Source organism: Zea mays, chromosome 10 (assembly GCF_902167145.1).
Source record: "Zea mays cultivar B73 chromosome 10, Zm-B73-REFERENCE-NAM-5.0, whole genome shotgun sequence".
In the NCBI taxonomy this organism is placed as follows: Eukaryota; Viridiplantae; Streptophyta; class Magnoliopsida; order Poales; family Poaceae; genus Zea; species Zea mays.
In genome coordinates, this window is record NC_050105.1 from 61,156,375 (window position 1) to 61,176,726 (window position 20,352).

The 20,352-nt window shown below is 51.7% G+C and overlaps 1 protein-coding gene across 2 annotated transcripts; it reads right to left on the reverse strand.

The window, feature by feature from the left end:
* Positions 1 to 1,820: 1,820 nt before the first annotated feature.
* LOC542115 (glyoxylase 1) lies at positions 1,821 to 8,345 on the reverse strand. Of its 2 annotated transcripts, none has more exons than NM_001371619.1 (9): positions 8,067 to 8,193; positions 7,282 to 7,402; positions 7,073 to 7,197; positions 6,793 to 6,857; positions 6,501 to 6,713; positions 6,326 to 6,373; positions 2,762 to 2,869; positions 2,528 to 2,680; positions 1,821 to 2,169 (listed from the first exon to the last, which is right to left on the reverse strand). In NM_001371619.1, the coding sequence occupies exons 2-9, from the start codon at positions 7,398 to 7,400 to the stop codon at positions 2,128 to 2,130; spliced, it is 873 nt and encodes a 290-aa protein (NP_001358548.1). In that variant the 5' UTR covers positions 7,401 to 7,402; positions 8,067 to 8,193; the 3' UTR covers positions 1,821 to 2,127. The 2 variants fall into 2 exon arrangements, with proteins under 2 accessions (NP_001358548.1, XP_008662315.1); XM_008664093.4 differs by having other exon boundaries at positions 1,875 to 2,169; positions 8,174 to 8,345.
* Between the last annotated feature and the right edge of the window lie 12,007 nt (positions 8,346 to 20,352).

Here is a 20,352-nt window from a genome sequence, read left to right on the forward strand (position 1 = left end):
GTAATAGGGTCCACTTGTTAGCATAATCTCTACTATACTTAAAGCATCAGTTTCAACGGTCATCCTGCGTCATATTTTTACAAATAATCCCTTACATCTATCTCAAATTAATCCGCTGCACCCCTCCATACACACAACCTCCACATCCGGCCCGTTAGCCAGTCGGGTGGTTAAATTAGCATAAAATATTAAAAATAAAGTGGTGCGGGAGGTGAGGTTCGAATCCAAGCTCTGATGGAAGAAGGACGGGAGACACTGAGTGAAGCCATCTAACCGGTAGAACATCATGATTAATTGTTTTTATTATTAAATATAAATTGTATACATGTATATACGAGTTTTGTAAAATAAAAAAATATAATCGTATCGGACCGGATCAGCACTACGGGCCGAGGCTACGGCCCAAGCACGACACGACGATCGTGTCGGGATGGCCCAAGCACTATTAAATGGGTCGTGCCCCGGACCAGCCCGCCAAACACGACCCATTTGACCATCTATAACTCCACACAATAATGATGGTTCTCGCCTTAGTTGTTGCCACCTCATTCGTCATCCTGCTTCTTTTCTCTCTCCCCTCATGCCTTCGCCTCCACGCCACCCATTCTCGGCAGAGGGCATGGGAGCAGGCGCCTCCTCCCCGTATTCGTCCGACACCAGCCCCGACACCGACCCGCGCAGTGACTATTGCATATACACGAGGGTGTTTCACAGCATGCACGCACCATCGTTTTCATCGTCGTCGGACATCCCGTTCGTCTTCCCGGCCTTCGCCCTGTTCTTCCTTCCCAACCTGCTACCCCTGCCCACGGTCACAGACGCGAGCCGACCGATGCTCGTCGACGCGGGTATGAGCGAGTCGGTCTTGCTCCTGGCTTTTCTTCGTGCGTGCCGCCGAGGAGGACACAATGGCGCCTGCCACGCTTAGATTATCTTGGCGATGACGAGTCCAGATCTGAGATAGTGGACAACCAAGGCCCGTAGCGCAGCAGCAGTCAGCATATGCTACAGAGTTGGTGGTGGTGTTGTGTCGCCTCGGCGGGTCCAGGGCTGGAAGGCACTCGCATTTTCTCGCCCTTTTCGGGCTGAAGCCTGGTGCGGGTGCCTCTCGGTTTGGAGCTGCTCTGGCTGAACTTCTTTCTCCGCTTGCGTGCTCTCTCCTTGTATATATCTAGCGGTATATATCGCCTCTAGATGTCCATGTCTTCGTCATGTCCTTCTCCGAACTACCTCTTTCCTTCCCTTCCTACTCTACGAAACCTTGGAAGTGGGGGAGACGTAGAACGGAGGTCTCTGATTTGCTGTCTATGGTTCCCATTCGATGGCTCGACATCGTCTATCTACATGACCTTTCCTTTACCACGATGTCAACTCGGTTAGTCAAATAAAAAAATATTACGCGGAGAACAGAATCGATCAATAAAAAAACCTTGAGATCTTTTTGGTGGATAATTTATATGGATATTGTTGTGAGCTATCGCAACGCATGAACAACCGACTACTGTGCTGTAATAGGAAACCCCTGTGTGAGCCGTGTGTGCTGGGAATTCCTAAAATGGACCCACAGGTCAAGGCGTAGTGGTTTAAAAGTGCTGAACTCTGTAAGATAACTATTCACCATCTGAAAAACAGAAACAAAACACGAGACCCAGGGTTTCTCGATCCGATCGTGAACTTCCTGTGCTCACGTCGAGCGATCGGCGACGGCAAAGGGTCAGGCATTACACGATCTTCAGATCGCTTTGTTTAGCATCAATAAGCAGGCAATGGGTAAGTCTGCTACCTCCTATTGAATGTGGATGCATGAGATGAAACGGGTAAAAAAAAAGGACTAGGGTCAGTGGCTCCAGCTCCACCCAAAAACAACTAGGGTCTACGGGATAAGAGGAGCCTGTGAAGCTGGGTTTATTGGGATTCACTGGCTTCTACAGTGTACGAACAGCGCCAGAATCGGAGCCCGCAGGCACAGTTACATAGCAAATCCCAAACCTCACTGGCAGAAGCACAACCTCTGTAGCAACATTCAGTATTATAAGTTCATCAGGGCAGAAACAAACCACCCACATCTTATTACACCACAGACAAGCATTACTACATCCTAGCACAGCACCTGGGTATCCCGAGCCTTCAGTGGAGTTCCTTGAGGAAGTCGGTGTTGTCAACCAGAACCTACAATGTTAAGGACAAAAGGTCACATTAGCAACCATGCGATGTGGAGTCACATCAAACAAACACAATAGTCATGAGATGGCATGTTAGTGTTGATAAAGATATTGGACCTATAGCTTTAGCTTCCCAGTGTGTACACCCATGAAACAGAATCCTGTTTTCACAGTCACTTGGCTCTTCACAGGTGCATCAAGTTTAAGCTTCGAAACTAGTAGTGCCGAAGTTTATGCAAAGCATCAATCATTTTTATTGGCACTGGTTCTTGATTTGAAGAAAGCACCAATCGATTTAACAGTTAACTTCTTTATTTTACGCGGAAATTTAGCAGCTAACTGTATAGAAACAGATGGAAGCATACCACTTTCCAGCCATCTGGATCAACAAAAGAGGCGATCTTAGTGTTGATCCCAGGTAGAGGCCCTGGCTGCCGCAAAATCTTGCCACCTAGTTCTTTGGTCGCCAGATCAACCGCCTCGGCGCTCTTGTACACATCATTGGTGCCAATGGCAACCTGCGCTTACATCAGCTAAACAATTAAGAAATGCCAAAATACAACTAGAAAAAATGCTCCAGATAAAGATTTCATAGAGACCTGAGCATATGCATTGCCCTTGCTGTATTCTGTGACTCCATAGTTGTACGTCAGCTCCAGAACAGTTGTCTTGTCCTCATCAGCATAGCCCAACATGGCAATGGTATACTGTATAAGGGTCAAAATGTTCAGTCCACTAAACTGAGAACACTACACCATTTCTCTCAATACTATAAAACGTAGCAGCGTTCTTTCAGTGCCTATTTGACCCTGATTCCTAAAAAAAGAAGATGCTATTCAAGCAGGAGATTTCAGGCCTACAAGTCTCGTGCACAGCTTTGCCAAACTGGTTACAAAGATTTTGGCTAATACGCTTTCACCCCATCTGAACCAGCTGGTCTCTTCTAGTCAAAATGCTTTCATTCGGGGGAGATGTATTCATGATAATTTATATGTTGGTCCAACAAACAATCAAAGTGCTGCAACAAAGAAAAATACCTAACCTGTTCCTGAAATTGAACATATCTAAAGTTTTCGACTCTGTTTCTTGGTCCTTCCTTTTGAAGGTCTTGAAACACTTAGGCTTTGGATGGTTATTGTGCAAACCTATATCTAATCTGCTGCTCACATCATCTACCCAAGTGTTGGTCAATGGTGAACCAGGGGAACGTATACACCACCAGAGGGGGTTACGCCAGGGAAATCCCTTGTCGCCAATACTTTTTATTCTAGTTATGGATGTGCTTAACAGCTTATTTGCTAAAGCAGAAGAAGATGGCCTATTGCAGCCACTGTCCCAGAGAGAGGCAAAATTCTGGATTTCTTTGTATACTGATGATGTTGCTCTCTTCTTACCCCCAGTCCCTGAGGGATTGCAAATAAAAAAGGCACCCCTTTCAAAAAAGAGGGGTTGACTATCCTGAGAGCTGTGTTCTTTGTGACCAAGAAGAAATTGTGCAGCATATCTTAACACGTTATCTTATCCCCAATTAGCCTTATTGATGTGGTACCTAAGAGAAGAGATGCCTGCTTTGTTGACAGGTGGAGGAAAGCTTCATCTAAAGTTCCAAAGGCAAAAGAAAGGATTTCAACAGTGCTGTCATCCTTGGAGCTTAGAGCCTTTGGAAACATAGAAATAGGTGTGTTTTAGATGGAGCAACCATGCCTTGCCTAGAGGAGGGGTTCAGAGAAGAGCTGCAGCTATGGCTTTTGGCAGGCAGGAAGAATTGCAAACTCTTTTCGACCCTGGCTAAATGGGGAGGGGCTTAGTTTATAAGTGTGCTGTGGTGTTGGAGTGTGGTGTGTGTGTCAGTGTGAGTGCGTGTGTTTTGGGTGGGTGGGTATGTTTTCTTGTATGATTTGGACCCTAGTCCCTTTTTCGTCTCCTTTTAATATAATGATACGCAGCTCTCAGACGTATTCGAGAAAAAAAGGCATCCTTGATAATTTCAGGGAAGCTACAGGGTTGTTTACTAATTTCCATAGGAGTTCTCTAGCTCCTATCCGCTGTGAAGAAATGAATATCCAGGAAGTGGAGAACACTCTTCAGTGCCCAACAAAAGAGATTCCATGAACCTATCTGGGTTGCCTATCTCTAATAAAAAATTGAGAAAAAGGGACATTTGGTCGTGGATTGAAAAATAGAGAAATCGGCTAGATGGCTGGCTACATGGCTGGATTGCCTCAGTGATGAACCTAGTTGGAAGAGGTTCCATGGTATGTTTTGAGCTTTCTGCTATCCCAATTTATTTGGTTTCATTGTCCGGAAGGTCAACCATGGAAGCTATTTTCTTAATAAGACAAGTGATATTCAATGAGTTGGAGAAGTCATATGACAAAATACGAAGGAATGTTATGTGGTAGGCTTAGGACAGACATAAAGCTACAGCGAAGTATGTTGGACTCATTAAAGGCATGTACAACAATGTTGTGACAAGTGTTTGAACAAAGGATGAAGACACAAATGATTTTCTGATTAGAATAGGACTACATTAAGTATCAACTTTGAGCCCTTACCTTTTTGCTTGGATAAGGTCACAAGGCACATACAAGGGGATATCCCCTTGGTGTAAGTTTTTTCGCGGACGATGTAGTACTAGATGATGAAAATCGGAATAGAGTAAATAGAAAACTAGAGTTGTGGCGAAATACTCCAAAGGTTTTAGACAAAACTAAATATATGAGATGTGATTTCAGCACTACTACACATGAGGAAGGAGATGTTAGCTTGGAATGTCAAGTGGTGCTAGGAAGGATACCTTTTAGTATTTAGGATCAATGCTACAATAAGATGAAGATACTAATGAAAATGTTAACCATAAAATCAAAGCAGGATAAATGAAGTGGCGTCAAGCATCTGACGTTCTATACAATAGGAGGATACCACAAAAGCTAAAAGACAAGTTTTATAGAACGGTGATGAGACCTACTATATTGTATGGTGCAAAATGTTGGCCTACGAGAAGACATGTTCAGTATTTATTGCCATGCAAAACGGATTGAGTCCAGAACAATGATATACGTGATAGGCTAGGGGGAGCACCAATTGAACAGAAGTTTGTCCAACGCAGGTTGAGATGGTTTAGGCATGTCCAACGAAGATCTACAGAGGCACCAATGTGCAGTAGGATTCTAAGGCACAGAAGCAATGGAAAGAGAGCCAAGGGAAGGCCAAAGTTGACATGAAAAGAGACGATAAAAGGTGATTTGAAGAGATGAAATATAACCAAAGATTTAACCTTGAATAAGCGTGCATAGAAAATAGATATCCATGTGTCTCAACCTTGACTTGTGGTTTCTGTTGGGTTTCAACTCTAGCCTACCCCAACTTGCTTGGGACTAAAAGGATTTGCTATTGTTGATGTAATGAATGTGCAAAAATGGGTGATCAAGGCTATTGACAAAATAAGAAGAGCATTCCTTTGGAAGGGAAAGGAAGAGGTGAGAAGGGGTAATTGCCTAGTGGCTTGGGAAAAGGTTGCAAGACCAGTTGAGTTGGGAGGACTTGGAATACCAAATCTGAAAACAATATGTTGGGCGCTTCAAATGAGATGGTTGTGGTTAAGTAAAACTAATGTTGGACGAACTTGGACAGGTCTAGATATCCCACTCCAACCTCAGGTGCATGCAATGTTCAAACTATCTGTGGTTACTCATGTTGGATCTAGGGCCAACACTTTATTTTGCACAGACCAATGGATTCATGGCCAGTCCATTCTACACATTGCAGCTGAGGTGGTGGCATGTGTCTCCAGCATGGTTTTAATTCCACATCTGTGGCTAATGCTCTAGCCAACCATAGTTGGGTAAGGGACATCAGTCGTGCTCTGTCCTTGGAGGGTTTGATTCAATATATCTAGGTCTGGGACATTTTAGAGGGCATTAATCTTTCTCACAAAGAGGACCATTTGAATTGGAAACATGACGCAAGTGATCAGTTAGTCACCCATCCCCCCCCCCCTCTTGTATTTGAACTTGTTGTCTGGTTCCTAACCCTTTCGTTTCATTTTAGGGAGCAAGGTCTTGTAATTGTAAGGCTCTGCCTTTTCCACTCTCTTTTATATATTGATACGCAGCTCTCCTGCGTGTTCGAGAGAAAAAAAAATGCCAAATAACTGCAAGTACCTTGTAATCAGGTACATCCTTCTTCCTTAGGAGCTTCATCCCTAGGGCCTGCACGAAAGGAAAGAAACAATACATCATCATGTATGAGAATGAGACTGCTCCTCTAGAGATAAAAAGAAAAAAATGCATCTCTAACTTTTGGAATAGCCCATCTTTACAAAAGGAAAGAAAATACCTTCTCATAAAACTTGATAGAACGCTCAAGGTCACCAACACGAAGCATGACCTGGCAAAGAGGCTCAGGTGTGTCAGCCCTCTGGATAAGCTCAAACATGTAGCCATCAGGATCCTGTGCGAAGGCAATAACAGTGGATCCTCCCTTGACAGGACCAGGTTCGCGGGTGATCTTACCACCCTTGGATTTGATATTCTCAGCTAACTTGTACACCTGCATTTGCATCCACGATATCATATATAAAACATAATTCTTCAGCATGAATAGCTTATTGCAAATCGACAAAGCTTACATCATCATTAGCAATTGCGAAATGCCCAAAGCCCGTTCCAATGTCATACTTGTCAACGCCATAGTCTGTTGAATAAGGGTGAAGTTATTACCATATTATAAGTTACAGAAAACGAAAATAATGTCCAAGAGAAAGAATTAGGTCAGTTCATATAAAGAGAAAAAATATCAATTGCTAACATTTTTATCAGGTTGACATACAAATTGTGCAACTGCAAACATTAGTAGCATAGTGAAACAATTGTGCCATAAACAAAACTTTCACATGTCCCTGAACATACTGTATGTCAATTCAACTGCAAAGTTGGTGTTCTCTGGCCCAAAGCCAAGGAAGGCATTGGTGTACTTCTCATCAGGAACATCCCTTTTCCTCAGCAGTTTCATCCCAAAGCATTCCGTGTAGTACCTACCAGAATCATATAATGTCACATAAAAAAGCATAATCATAGCTGCAGGTGTTGCAAATGTCATTTACAATACAGCAGCATACTTGATTGTGCGGTCCAGATCCCCAACACGGTAAACCGCATGGAGCATCCTCTTGCTGTCGTGTTTATGCCAGTCAACCACAGCCTCAGCTGCCTTCGAGGCTTCACTACCGGTTGCCATCCCTGATTAAAGAGTTGCACATTTCATAAGAACAAGGGAGGAAAGTGATCTTAAACAAAACGAAGAACGAAAGCATCAGGCTTTCATATTGCTTCAAAAACCCTCTTTTTCTTTCAGTAGAGAAATATACATCTCAATTACTCAAAGCTTTTCTCTGAAAAGCAGAAGATTATCAGAAATATCACGCTTTCCTATACACTAAAGGATCCGTGCTCAAATGACAGAACACAAGGTGAATGGATCTCCTTTTTTTCACGGTTCATTTTTCATCCGAATGCCAACCTACATCTAAATCTTTTTTATGCTGAAAAGGACAGCAGCACGGGTTGCAGCTCAACCAAATCAAACACACAAAGATGCAAGGCTCCACCTTGGAGAACTTTGAGGATGCATTAGTCATCTATCCGACGGACACACAGCAAAATGAACGAAGATGGGAGTCCTAACAAGATGGGAACCCAAATCTAGGGGCGCGGCCAGCCATCTAGGTGACCAGGCGGGGGGCGGCCAGACGGCCAGGCGGAGGCGGGCGGGGGTCAGCGGGCAGCCCTAGCCGGGCAGCGGAAATCGCGCCGTGGCCAGGTCGGGCGTCCAGCCGGCCAGGGCCCAGCGCGACCAGGTGCTATGGCGGCAGAGGAGTTCATGGATTCGGAGGTTGACGCTGACCTTAGCTCGGATTCGGACAGGATCTGACTCGATTCGGTGAAGCAGCACGCGCAGGCACAGCGGTGATCCTTGTACCGATCACACACACTCTCTCTCTCTCTTCTCACCTTCTGGTCTTCTCGCTTCCTTCCTCCGGTGGGGAGTGGAGACGAAGGCGCCGCCCATAAATAAACACGTCATACGGTCCACAGGACAGGACTGCCAACTGCCGAGCGCGAGAAGGTTCACTGCTTTTTTTTAATTATTATTTTCTCTCTTGTCTTGAAAAGAGAAGGATTTATTAAAAAAATGTTTTCTCTTTTATATAAAGCAACTACTAATATAGATGGAGAAGGTACAAAGTTGGTTTTTTAGATTTCTTTCATGTACTTATATGATTATATCTATACATTGTGCCTAAATATATACTATAAAGATAATCTATCTAAAAAAACTAACTATGGCCTAAAACATTGCCTTTCGCTTCAGACTGTAGGAGTGGAGTTTTTTAAAATATATAAGGTGGGATGAACAAAGATAGCCTCATGAACACAACAGCGCTTAGCTAACTATTGTAAGAAAACAAAAATAATATGGATCCTGCTACAAATACGCGCGAACGTACAGGTCAACGCAGAGAGGGCTTCGTCACCGCTGGAGTCCACGGGCATAGAGGGCTCCTGCTGCCTAGGACCAGGATCAACACCATTGTTGGTCTTAGCAGTGACGACAGCACCTGCTAGAAGATACAGGAGCAAGACGAGCGTATAGGCAGCCGGAGCCCAAGCAGACATCACCGCTGCGTGTTGGTATAGCCTGCGCGACATGATGGCTGCTGGGTTGTTGGCAACTTGAGCCTCCAAGACCTTGTTTATAGAATCGCCTATCAACAGCAAATCAATCAAGTGCATGCATGACACCATCAGATAGATATAATGGCAGCTGGATTGCAGCTATATACATGGATATATGGCTGCAGGCCGGTGTGGCAGCATGCATATTGTGAGAAAACAACGTGCTGAGCGATCGAGATGGCGGTTGGGGGCGGGCTGACACCGCAAGCAGCACGTTTCAAGTCAAACAATTGTGCCGTTTGATTCACGTATTAGTAATGTAATGGGTAATCGATAACGTTAAATAATGTTTGTTTAAGTCCAATCGTAATCGATACCACACTACAAATGAATATTGACTTATTCAAATTTGTTACCGCCGGTATTCGAGTGTGAATCGTTACTATTGTCATTTAAGTTACATTTCGTGAACCAAACGACACCTTAATGTATAGAGCATCAGTTTCAACGGTCGTCCCGCGTCATTTTTTTAAAAAATAACTCCTCACAGCTATTTCAAATTAACCCGTTGCACGCCTATAAATGGCCAAACGGTGGGCCGGCATGGGCCAGACGCCCGCGGGCCACAGCTCTGGCCCATGCACGTCATGCCGGCCTACTGACTGTGTCAGTCCGGCCTGTTAGCCTATCTGTCCATTTTATCCCGCGTCATTTTTTTACAAATAACCCCTTAGAGCCATTTCAAATTAACCCGTTGCACGCCTATAGATGGCCAAACGGCGGGCCGGCATGGGCCAGACGCCCGCGGGCCACAGCTCTGGCCCATGCACGTCGTGCCGGCCTGCTGACTGTGTCAGGCCGGCCTGTTAGCCTGTCCGTCTATTTTATTAAATCAGCGTAAAATATTAAAAACGATGTAGAAGATGGGGTTTAAACCCATGCCTTGATGTAAGAAGGGCGAAAGACAATGAGTAAAGCTATTTAACCAGTAGAACATAATGATCAAATATTTTTAATATTGAATATAAATTGTATATATGTATATACGTTTTTTTGTAAAATAAAAAATACAATTGTGTCGGGCCGGGCCAGCACTACCACTACAGGAATCCGAGTCTTTGCCGAGTGCTTTTTGTCGGGCACTCGGCAAAGACTTCTTTGCCGAGAGCCGCACTCGGCAAAGTCCTGCACTCGGTAACGATGTCGTTTACCGAGTGCAGGACACTTGGTACAGAAATACACTCGGTAAAGACAAGTTTGCCGAGTGGCAAACACTCGGCAAAGGTGGCTCTCGGCAAAGGGCCATCAGCGGCCGTTCTAAAGCTGATGGTCGTCAGCCTTTGCCGAGGGTCGGCACTCGGCAAAGAACTCTTTACCGAGTGTCTTCTGTGGACACTCGGCAAAATATATTTTTATTTTTTAAATTTTGTCCACCAAACTTTTTGTGGTATGTTCCTACAATATGTAGACCTACATGTATCATTTGTGGACAATTATAACAGAGTTTTCAATCGGTAGTAGATTTAGTTCGTTTATTTGAATTTCTTCGGAAAATTCAGATTTGAACTGCAGGTCACTCGAAACTTGAAAAACCGTGCATGCAAAAATGATATACATGCTACTTAGCACAAGTTACGACTGATTCCAGGAGCGGACCGAAAACTTCGAGTAACATGCTCACTAAACATGGACGTGAACTTGCCATCCACATGTTTAAAAATTGTATAAAATACAAACAAAGTCAGAAAATCATGAAACTTGTCCACGTGTCATGATATCATATATAGATATTATGATAAAAATTTTAGAAAGTTTCGAGAAAGTTGAGACGTAATATGTGTAGAAACCTAGGAGAACTACACATGAAATCATAGAGTTTCAATGTAGTTCTCCTAGGTTTCTACACATAGTACGCCACAACTTTCTCAAAAATATTCTCAAATTTTTATCACAGCCTCTACATATGATATCATCTCCAGAGGACAAGTTTCATGATTTTTTGACTTTGTTTGTGTTTTATACAATTTTTAAACAACTCGATGACAAGTTCACGACCATGTTGAGTGAGCATGGTGCTCGAAGTTTCTGGTCTGCTCATGAAATCGGTCGTAACTTGTGCTAAATAGCATAGATACTATGTTTGCATGCACGGTTTTCTAAGTTTCGAGTGACTTGCAGTTCAAATGTGAATTTTTCGAAGAAATTCAAATAAACGAACTAAATCTACTAGCTATAGAAAATACTTTTCTAATTGTCTCAAAATGGTACATGTAGGTCTACATAGTGTAGGAACATACCACAAAAAGTTTGGTTGTCAAAATTAAAAAATAAAAATATACTTTGCTGAGTGTCCAAGGATGACACTCGGCACAGAAGCCTTTGCCGAGTGTCAAATGGGCGGCACTCGGCAAAGTACAATGAAATAATCTTTGCCGAGTGTCCCCCGGGCGACACTCGGCAAAAAAACTAAGGACACGCTTTACCGAGTGCCTCTCAGTGGACACTCGGCAAAGAGGTATTTGCCGAGTGCCGGATCCGGGGCACTCGGCAAAGTGTATTTTTTAATTAAAAAAAATCTTTGTCGAGTGCCCGCGATCTGGCACTCGGCAAAGACTGTTTCGTTGGCAGTAAACCGAGTGCCGCCGCACTCTTTCCTCTCACTCTCTCAATCTCACCACTCTCACCCGCCGCTCGCCGCCCGGACGCCGCCTCGCCGTGCGCACGCCACCCGGCCGCTGCCGCGCCGCCCCTCCCCGCCATACTCAGGCCGCCCCACCCCTCCCCGTCGTCCTCACGCCGCCACGGTCGCCGCCCTCCCTGCCATCCTCACGTCGTCACGGTCGTCGCCCCTCCCCGCCATCCTCGCGCTGCCCCGCCGCTCCCCGGCAAAGGTCACATTTATTTATTTGTTTGTTTATAGGTGTGCATGTGATATATTGTTTTGTTTGTCTCAATTTGATATAGTGCATAGATGGATGTATTTGTGATTGACGACCATTGTGTCAATTTGATAAAGTGCATGTGCTATATTTATTTGTTTGTCTCAAATTACATGTGATATTATATTTAGCCACTAGGTACTTAGAATTTGCATTGTGTGGATAACCTTTTTTCTAGTAGATTAATAAAAAATGTTGAACTCTAAAACATGCATATCACAAGGATAGAATAGAAGCGGATATATATATATATATATATATATATATATATATATATATATATATATATATTGTCGGGGACCATAATTAGGGGTACCCTCAAGACTCCTAATTCTCAGCTGGTAACCCCCATCAGCATAAAGCTGCTAAGGCCTGATGGGTGCGATTAAGTCAGGGATCAGTCCATTCGAGCGACTCGATCACGCCACGCCCGAGCCTAGCCTCGGACAAGGGCAGCCGGCCCCGGAGGATTTCCGTCTCGCCCGAGGCCCCCCTCCGACGGCGAACATATTTCCGGCTCGCCCGAGGCCCTGCCTTCGCTAAGAAGCAACCCTGACTAAATCGCCGCACCGACCGACCAAATCGCAGGAGCATTTAACGCAAAGGTGGTCTGACACCTTTATCCTGACGTGCGCCCCCCGGCAGAGCCGAAGTGACCGCCGTCACTTCGCCGCTCCACTGACCGGCCTGACAGAAGGACAGTGCCGCCTGCGCCGCTCCGACTGCTGTGTCACCTGACAGAGTGAGACTGACAGGCAGTCAGGCCCTGCCAAAGGCACCATAGGGAACTCCGCTCCGCCCGACCAAGGGCTCGGACTCGGGCTAAGCCCCGGAAGACGGCGAACTCCGCTCCGCCCGACCCAGGGCTCGGACTCGGGCTAAGCCCCGGAAGACGGCGAACTCCGCTCCGCCCGACCCAGGGCTCGGACTCGGGCTAAGCCCCGGAAGACGGCGAACTCCGCTCCGCCCGACCCAGGGCTCGGACTCGGGCTAAGCCCCGGAAGACGGCGAACTCCGCTCCGCCCGACCCAGGGCTCGGACTCGGGCTAAGCCCCGGAAGACGGCGAACTCCGCTCCGCCCGCCCTAGGGCTCAGACTCGGGCTCAGCCCCAGAAGACGACGAACTCCGCTTCGCCCGACCCCAGGGCTCGGACTCCGCCCTAGCCTCTGCCGACGACCTCCACCTCGCCCGACCCAGGGGCTCGGACTCGGCCTCGACCATGGAAGACAGACTCGACCTCGGCTTCGGAGGAGCCTCCACATCGCCCAACCTAGGGCGCAGGCTAGCCACGTCAACAAGAGGCGCCATCATCACCCTACCCCGAGCTGACTCGGGCTGCAGGGAACAAGACCGATGTCCCATCTGGCTAGCTCCGCCGGATAGGTGATGATGGCACCCAGCATGCTCTGTGACGACGGCGGCTCTCAGCCCCCTTACGGAAGCAAGAGGACGTCAGCAAGGACCCAACCGCTCCGACAGCTGTCCCTCCGCCAGGCTCCGTCGCTCCTCCGACGGCCACGACATCACACCAGCTGGGTGCCAAAATCTCTCCAGCTGCCACATCGGCATGTACTTAGGGCGCTAGCTCTCCCCCGCTAGACACGTAGCACTCTGCTACACCCCCATTGTACACCTGGATCCTTTCCTTACGCCTATAAAAGGAAGGACCAGGGCCCTCTTAGAGAGGGTTGGCCGCGCGGGGACGAGGGCGAGACAGGCGCTCTCTCGGGGCTGCTCGCTTCCCTCTCCCGCGTGGATGCTTGTAACCCCCTACTGCAAGCGCACCCGACCTGGGCGCGGGACGAACACGAAGGCCGCGGGATTCCCACCTCTCTCACGCCGGTCTCCGGCCGCCTCGCTTCTCCCCCCTTCGCGCTCGCCCTCGCGCTCGACCCATCTGGGCTGGGGCACGCGGCGACACTCACTCGTCGGCCCGAGGGACCCCCCGGTCTTGAAACACCGACAGTTGGCGCGCCAGGTAGGGGCCTGCTGCGTGTTGACGAACAACTTCCCGTCAAGCTCCAGATGGGCAGTCTCCAGCAACCTCTCCAACCCGGGACGGTGCTCCGTTTCGGGAGTCTTGAGTTCATGTCCCTCGACGGCAGCTACGACATGATGCTCCTTCCACCACCGCGCGACGATGGCAATGGCGGCCGACAGCCCGCCCGCCGGCGGCGGAATCGACGACGTCTTCCCCGCGTGGCGGAAGAACAATCTTCGAGCTCGTCCCGTCTTCTTCCCCGTCGGCGGAGGGGAAGGCAGGGCAACCAAGGCCAAGCAGGAGGCAGCGCCTCGTCGGCTGTCGAGCGAGTCGACAGCGCCGACACCCCAACGAGGGGCGCATCGGGTATCGACTTCGCGCCTGAGACGAAGACGAGCGCCGTCTCCCCGCGACACGCCAATCCCGAGCGAGCGGACGACGCCAGCGCGCTCGCGGAGGGCTTGCTGGACGTCACCCTCGTACCTGAGACGACGGTGCAGTCAGTCCCCGACGTGACTTCGTCGCCTCTCGTCGACCAAGAGGTACCGACCGATTCCCATCCTACGTCATTTGGATTCAGCCTCAACCCGCCTAGCGACCTCGCTTTGGCGGACGCTCTCGTAGAGGCGAGTCCAAACCCTCTGGGGTTTCGCATGCGGTCGCCTTGGGACCGGTTGACGGACGTCTCGACCTACGGGCCCTCTGGGTCCGAGGAAGACGACGACCCCAGCATCTGTTGGGATTTCTCTGGACTTGGCAACCCCAGCGCCATGCGAGACTTCATGGTCGCATGTGACTTCTGCCTCTCCGACTGTTCCGACGGTAGCCGCAGCCTCGACGACGAGGACTGCGGCCCGAGCCGCGAATGTTTCCACGTCGATCTAGGGGGTCCCTCCGAAGGCAATCATCTCGGCATGCCGGAGGATGGTGATCTCCCTAGGCCGGCGCCCCGCGTTGACATCCCACGGGATCTAGCTGTGGTCCCCGTTCAGGCGGGGGGCCATGACCCACAGCTCGAGCAAATCCGCGGGGCGCAGGCCAGGCTCGACGAGGGAGCAGGAGCGCTTGAGTCGATCCGCCGGGACGCCGGGCAGGCATGGGCGTGCCAACCCTCGGCCGGAGAAATATGTCACCTGCCCCAGGGCTTCCAGCACCGCATCACCGACGACGCTAGGGTCAGGCCGCCACCCGCATCTAGTGGCGTCGGCCAGAACCTGGCTGCAGCGGCGATGCTCCTCCGCGCGATACCGAAGCCATCCACCACCGAGGGTCGGCGAATCCAGGGGGAGCTCAAGAATCTCCTGGAAGGCGCCGCGGTCCGACGGGCCGAGAGCTCTGCCTCCCGAAGGCAGGGATACCCCTCGGAACCTCACGCCGCGACTTCCCGATTCATGCGGGAAGCCTCGGTCTACACCGGGCGCACGCGCAACACCGCGCCTGCGGCCCCGGGCCGCCTCGGCAACGAGCACCATCATCGCGACCGTCGGGCCCACCTCGACGAGAGGGTGCGCCGAGGCTACCACCCCAGGCGTGGGGGACGCTACGACAGCGGGGAGGATCGGAGTCCCTCGCCCGAGCCACCCGGTCCGCAGGCCTTCAGTCGGGCCATCCGACGGGCACCGTTCCCGACCCGGTTCCGACCCCCGACTACTATCACAAAGTACTCGGGGGAGACGAGACCGGAACTGTGGCTCGCGGACTACCGTCTGGCCTGCCAACTGGGTGGAACGGACGACGACAACCTCATCATCCGCAACCTCCCCCTATTCCTCTCCGACACCGCTCGCGCCTGGTTGGAGCACCTGCCTCCGGGGCAGATCTCCAACTGGGACGACCTAGTCCAAGCTTTCGCCGGCAATTTCCAGGGCACGTATGTGCGCCCCGGGAATTCCTGGGATCTCCGAAGCTGCCGGCAGCAGCCGGGAGAGTCTCTCCGGGACTACATCCGGCGATTTTCGAAGCAGCGCACCAAGCTGCCCAACATCACCGATTCGAATGTCATCGGCGCGTTCCTTGCCGGCACCACCTGCCGCGACCTGGTGAGCAAGTTGGGTCGCAAGACCCCCACCAGGGCGAGCGAGCTGATGGACATCGCCACCAAGTTCGCCTCTGGCCAGGAGGCGGTCGAGGCTATCTTCCGAAAGGACAAGCAGCCCCAGGGCCGCCCATCGGAAGATGCTCCCGAGGCGTCTACTCAGCGCGGCGCCAAGAAGAAAGGCAAGAAGAAGTCGCAAGCGAAACGCGACGCCGCCGCCGAGTACAAGAACCCTCGGAAGCCCCCCGGAGGTGCCAACCTCTTCGACAAGATGCTCAAGGAGCCGTGCCCCTATCATCAGGGGCCCGTCAAGCACACCCTTGAGGAGTGCGTCATGCTTCGGCGCCACTTCCACAGGGCCGGGCCACCCGCGGAGGGTGGCAGGGCCCGCGACGACGACAAGAAGGAAGATCACCAAGCAGGAGAGTTCCCCGAGGTCCGCGACTGCTTCATGATCTATGGTGGGCATGCGGCGAATGCCTCAGCTCGGCACCGCAAACAAGAGCGCCGGGAGGTCTGCTCGGTGAAGGTGGCGGCGCCAGTCTATCTAGACTGGTCCGACAAGCCCATCACCTTCGACCAAGCCGACCACCCCGACCACGTGCCGAGACCGAGGAAATACCCGCTCGTCGTCGACCCCGTCATCGGCGATGTCAGGCTCACCAAGGTCCTTATGGATGGAGGCAGCAGCCTCAACATCATCTACGTCGAGACCCTTGGGCTCCTGCGCGTCGATCCGTCCTCCGTCCGAGCAGGCGCTGCGCCCTTCCACGGGATCATTCTCGGGAAGCGCGTCCAGCCCCTCGGACGACTCGACCTTCCCGTCTGCTTCGGAACGCCCTCCAACTTCCGAAGGGAGACTATGACGTTCGAGGTGGTCGGGTTCCGAGGAACCTACCACGCAGTTCTGGGAAGGCCATGCTACGCGAAGTTCATGACCGTCCCCAACTACACCTACCTGAAGCTCAAGATGCCGGGCCCCAACGGGGTCATCACCGTCGGCCCCACATACAAGCACGCGTTCGAATGCGACGTGGAGTGCGTGGAGTACGCCGAGGCCCTCGCCGAGTCCGAGGCCCTCATCGCCGACCTAAAGAGCCTCTCCAAAGAGGTGCCAGACGTGAAGCGTCATGCCGGCAACTTCGAGCCAGTGGAGACGGTCAAAACCGTCCCCCTCGACCCCAGCGGCGACACCTCCAAGCAGGTCCGGATCGGCTCCGGGCTCGACCCCAAATAGGAAGCAGTGCTCGTCGACTTTCTCCGCGCGAACGCCAACGTCTTTGCGTGGAGTCCCTCGGACATGCCCGGCATACCGAGGGATGTCGCCGAGCACTCGCTGGATATTCGGGCTGGAGCCCGACCCGTCAAGCAGCCTCTGCGCCGATTCGACGAGGAGAAGCGCAGAGTGATAGGTGAGGAGATCCACAAGCTAATGGCAGCAGGGTTCATCAAAGAGGTATTCCATCCCGAATGGCTTGCCAACCCCGTGCTTGTGAGAAAGAAAGGGGGAAATGGTGGATGTGTGTAGACTATACTGGTCTCAACAAAGCATGTCCGAAGGTTCCCTACCCTCTGCCTCGCATCGATCAAATCGTGGATTCCACTGCTGGGTGCGAAACCCTGTCTTTCCTCGATGCCTACTCAGGGTATCATCAAATCAGGATGAAAGAGTCCGACCAGCTCGCGACTTCTTTCATCACGCCCTTCGGCATGTACTGCTATGTCACCATGTCGTTCGGCTTGAGGAATGCGGGCGCGATGTATCAGCGGTGCATGAACCATGTGTTCGGCGAACACATTGGCCGCACGTTCGAGGCCTACATCGATGACATCGTAGTCAAGACGAGGAAAGCTTCCGACCTCCTTTCCGACCTTGAAGTGACATTCCGATGTCTCAAGGCGAAAGGCGTCAAGCTCAATCCCGAGAAGTGTGTCTTCGGGGTGCCCCGAGGCATGCTCTTGGGGTTCATCGTCTCTGAACGGGGCATCGAAGCCAACCCGGAGAAGATCGCAGCCATCACCAGCATGGGGCCCATCAAGGACTTAAAAGGCGTACAGAGGGTCATGGGATGTCTCGCGGCTCTGAGCCGCTTCATCTCACGCCTCGGCGAAAGAGGACTGCCTCTGTACCGCCTCTTAAGGAAGGCCGAGTGCTTCACTTGGACCCTTGAGGCCGAGGAAGCTCTCGGGAACCTGAAGGCGCTCCTCACAAAGGCGCCTATCTTGGTGCCTCCAGCTGCCGGAGAAGCCCTCTTGGTATACGTCGCCGCGACCACTCAGGTGGTTAGCGCCGCGATTGTGGTCGAGAGGCAAGAAGAGGGGCATGCATTGCCCGTTCAGAGGCTAGTTTACTTCGTCAGCGAGTTACTGTCCGAAACCAAGATCCGCTACCCACAAGTTCAGAAGCTGCTGTATGCGGTGATTCTGACACGGCGAAAGTTGCGACACTACTTCGAGTCTCATCCGGTAACTGTGGTGTCATCCTTCCCCCTGGGGGAGATCATCCAGTGCCGAGAGGCTTCGGGCAGGATTGCAAAGTGGGCGGTGGAAATCATGGGCGAAACAATCTCGTTCGCCCCTCGGAAGGCCATTAAGTCCCAGGTCTTGGCGGACTTCGTAGCCGAATGGGTCGACACCCAGCTACCGACGGCTCCGATCCAACCGGAGCTCTGGACCATGTTTTTCGACGGGTTGCTGATGAAGACGGGAGCCGGCGCGGGCCTACTCTTCATCTCGCCCCTCGGGAAACACCTACGCTATGTGCTACGCCTCCATTTCCCGGCGTCCAACAATGTGGCTGAGTATGAGGCTCTGGTCAACGGGTTGCGGATCGCCATCGAGCTAGGGGTCCGACGCCTTGACACCCGCGGTGACTCGCAGCTCGTCATCGACCAAGTCATGAAGAACTCCCACTGCCGCGACCCGAAGATGGAGGCCTACTGCGATGAGGTTCGGCGCCTGGAAGACAAGTTCTACGGGCTCGAGCTTAACCACATCGCTCGGCGCTACAACGAGACTGCGGACGAGCTGGCTAAAATAGCCTCGGGGCGAACAACGGTTCCCCCGGACGTCTTCTCCCGGGACCTGCATCAACCCTCCGTCAAGATCGACGACACGCCCGAACCTGAGGCGCCCTCGGCCCAGTCCGTGGTACCCTCGGTCCAGCCCGAGGTACCCTCGGCACAGCCCGAGGCACCCTCAGCTCGGCCCGAGGCGCCCTCGGTTCAGCCCGAGGTATCCTCGGCCTCCGAGGGTGAGGCACTGCGCATCAAGGAGGAGCGAAGCGGGGCCACGCCTGATCGAAACTGGCAGACCCCGTACCTGCAATATCTCCGCCAAGGAGAGCTACCCCTCGACCGAGCCAAGGCTCGGCGGGTGGCGCGGCGCGCCAAGTTGTTCGTCTTGCTGGGCGAGGAGAAGGAGCTCTACCACCGCAGCCCTTCAGGCATCCTCCAGCGATGCATCTCCGTCACCGAAGGTCAGGAACTCCTGCGAGAGATACACTCGGGGGCTTGCGGCCATCACGCAGCGCCTCGAGCCCTTGTCGGGAATGCTTTCCGACAAGGCTTCTACTGGCCAACGGCGGTGGCTGACGCCACTAGAATTGTCCGCACCTGCGAAGGGTGCCAATTCTATGCGAAGCAGACCCACCTGCTCGCTCAGGCTCTACAGACGATACCCATCACCTGGCCTTTTGCCGTGTGGGGTCTGGACCTCGTCGGTCCTTTGCAGAAGGCGCCCGGGGGCTACACGCACCTGCTGGTCGCCATCTACAAATTCTCCAAGTGGATCGAGGTCCGACCTCTGAACAGCATCAGGTCCGAGCAGGCGGTGGCGTTCTTCACCAGCATCATCCATCGCTTCGGGGTCCCGAACTCCATCATCACCGACAACGGCACCCAGTTCACCGGTAGAAAGTTCTTGGACTTCTGCGAGGATCACCGCATCCGGGTGGACTGGGCCGCCGTGGCTCATCCCATGTCGAATGGGCAAGTAGAGCGTGCCAACAGCATGATTCTACAAGGGCTCAAGCCTCGGATTTACAACGACCTCAACAAGTTCGGCAAGAGATGGATGAAGGAACTCCCCTCGGTGGTCTGGAGCTTGAGGACGACGCCGAGCCGAGCAACGGGTTTCACGCCGTTCTTCCTAGTCTACGGGGCCGAGGCCGTCTTGCCCACAGACCTAGAATACGGCTCCCCGAGGACGAGGGCCTACAGCGATCAAAGCAACCAAGCTAGCCGAGAAGACTCGCTGGACCAGCTGGAAGAGGCTCGGGACAAGGCCTTACTACACTCGGCGCGGTACCAGCAGTCCCTGCGACGCTACCACGCCCGAGGGGTCCGGCCCCGAGACCTCCAGGTGGGCGACCTGGTGCTTCGGCTGCGACAAGATGCCCGAGGGAGGCACAAGCTCACGCCTCCCTGGGAGGGGCCATTCGTCATCGCCAAAGTTTTGAAGCCCGGAACGTACAAGCTGGCCAACAGTCAGGGCGAGGTCTACGACAACGCTTGGAACATCCAACAGCTACGTCGCTTCTACCCTTAAGATGTTTTC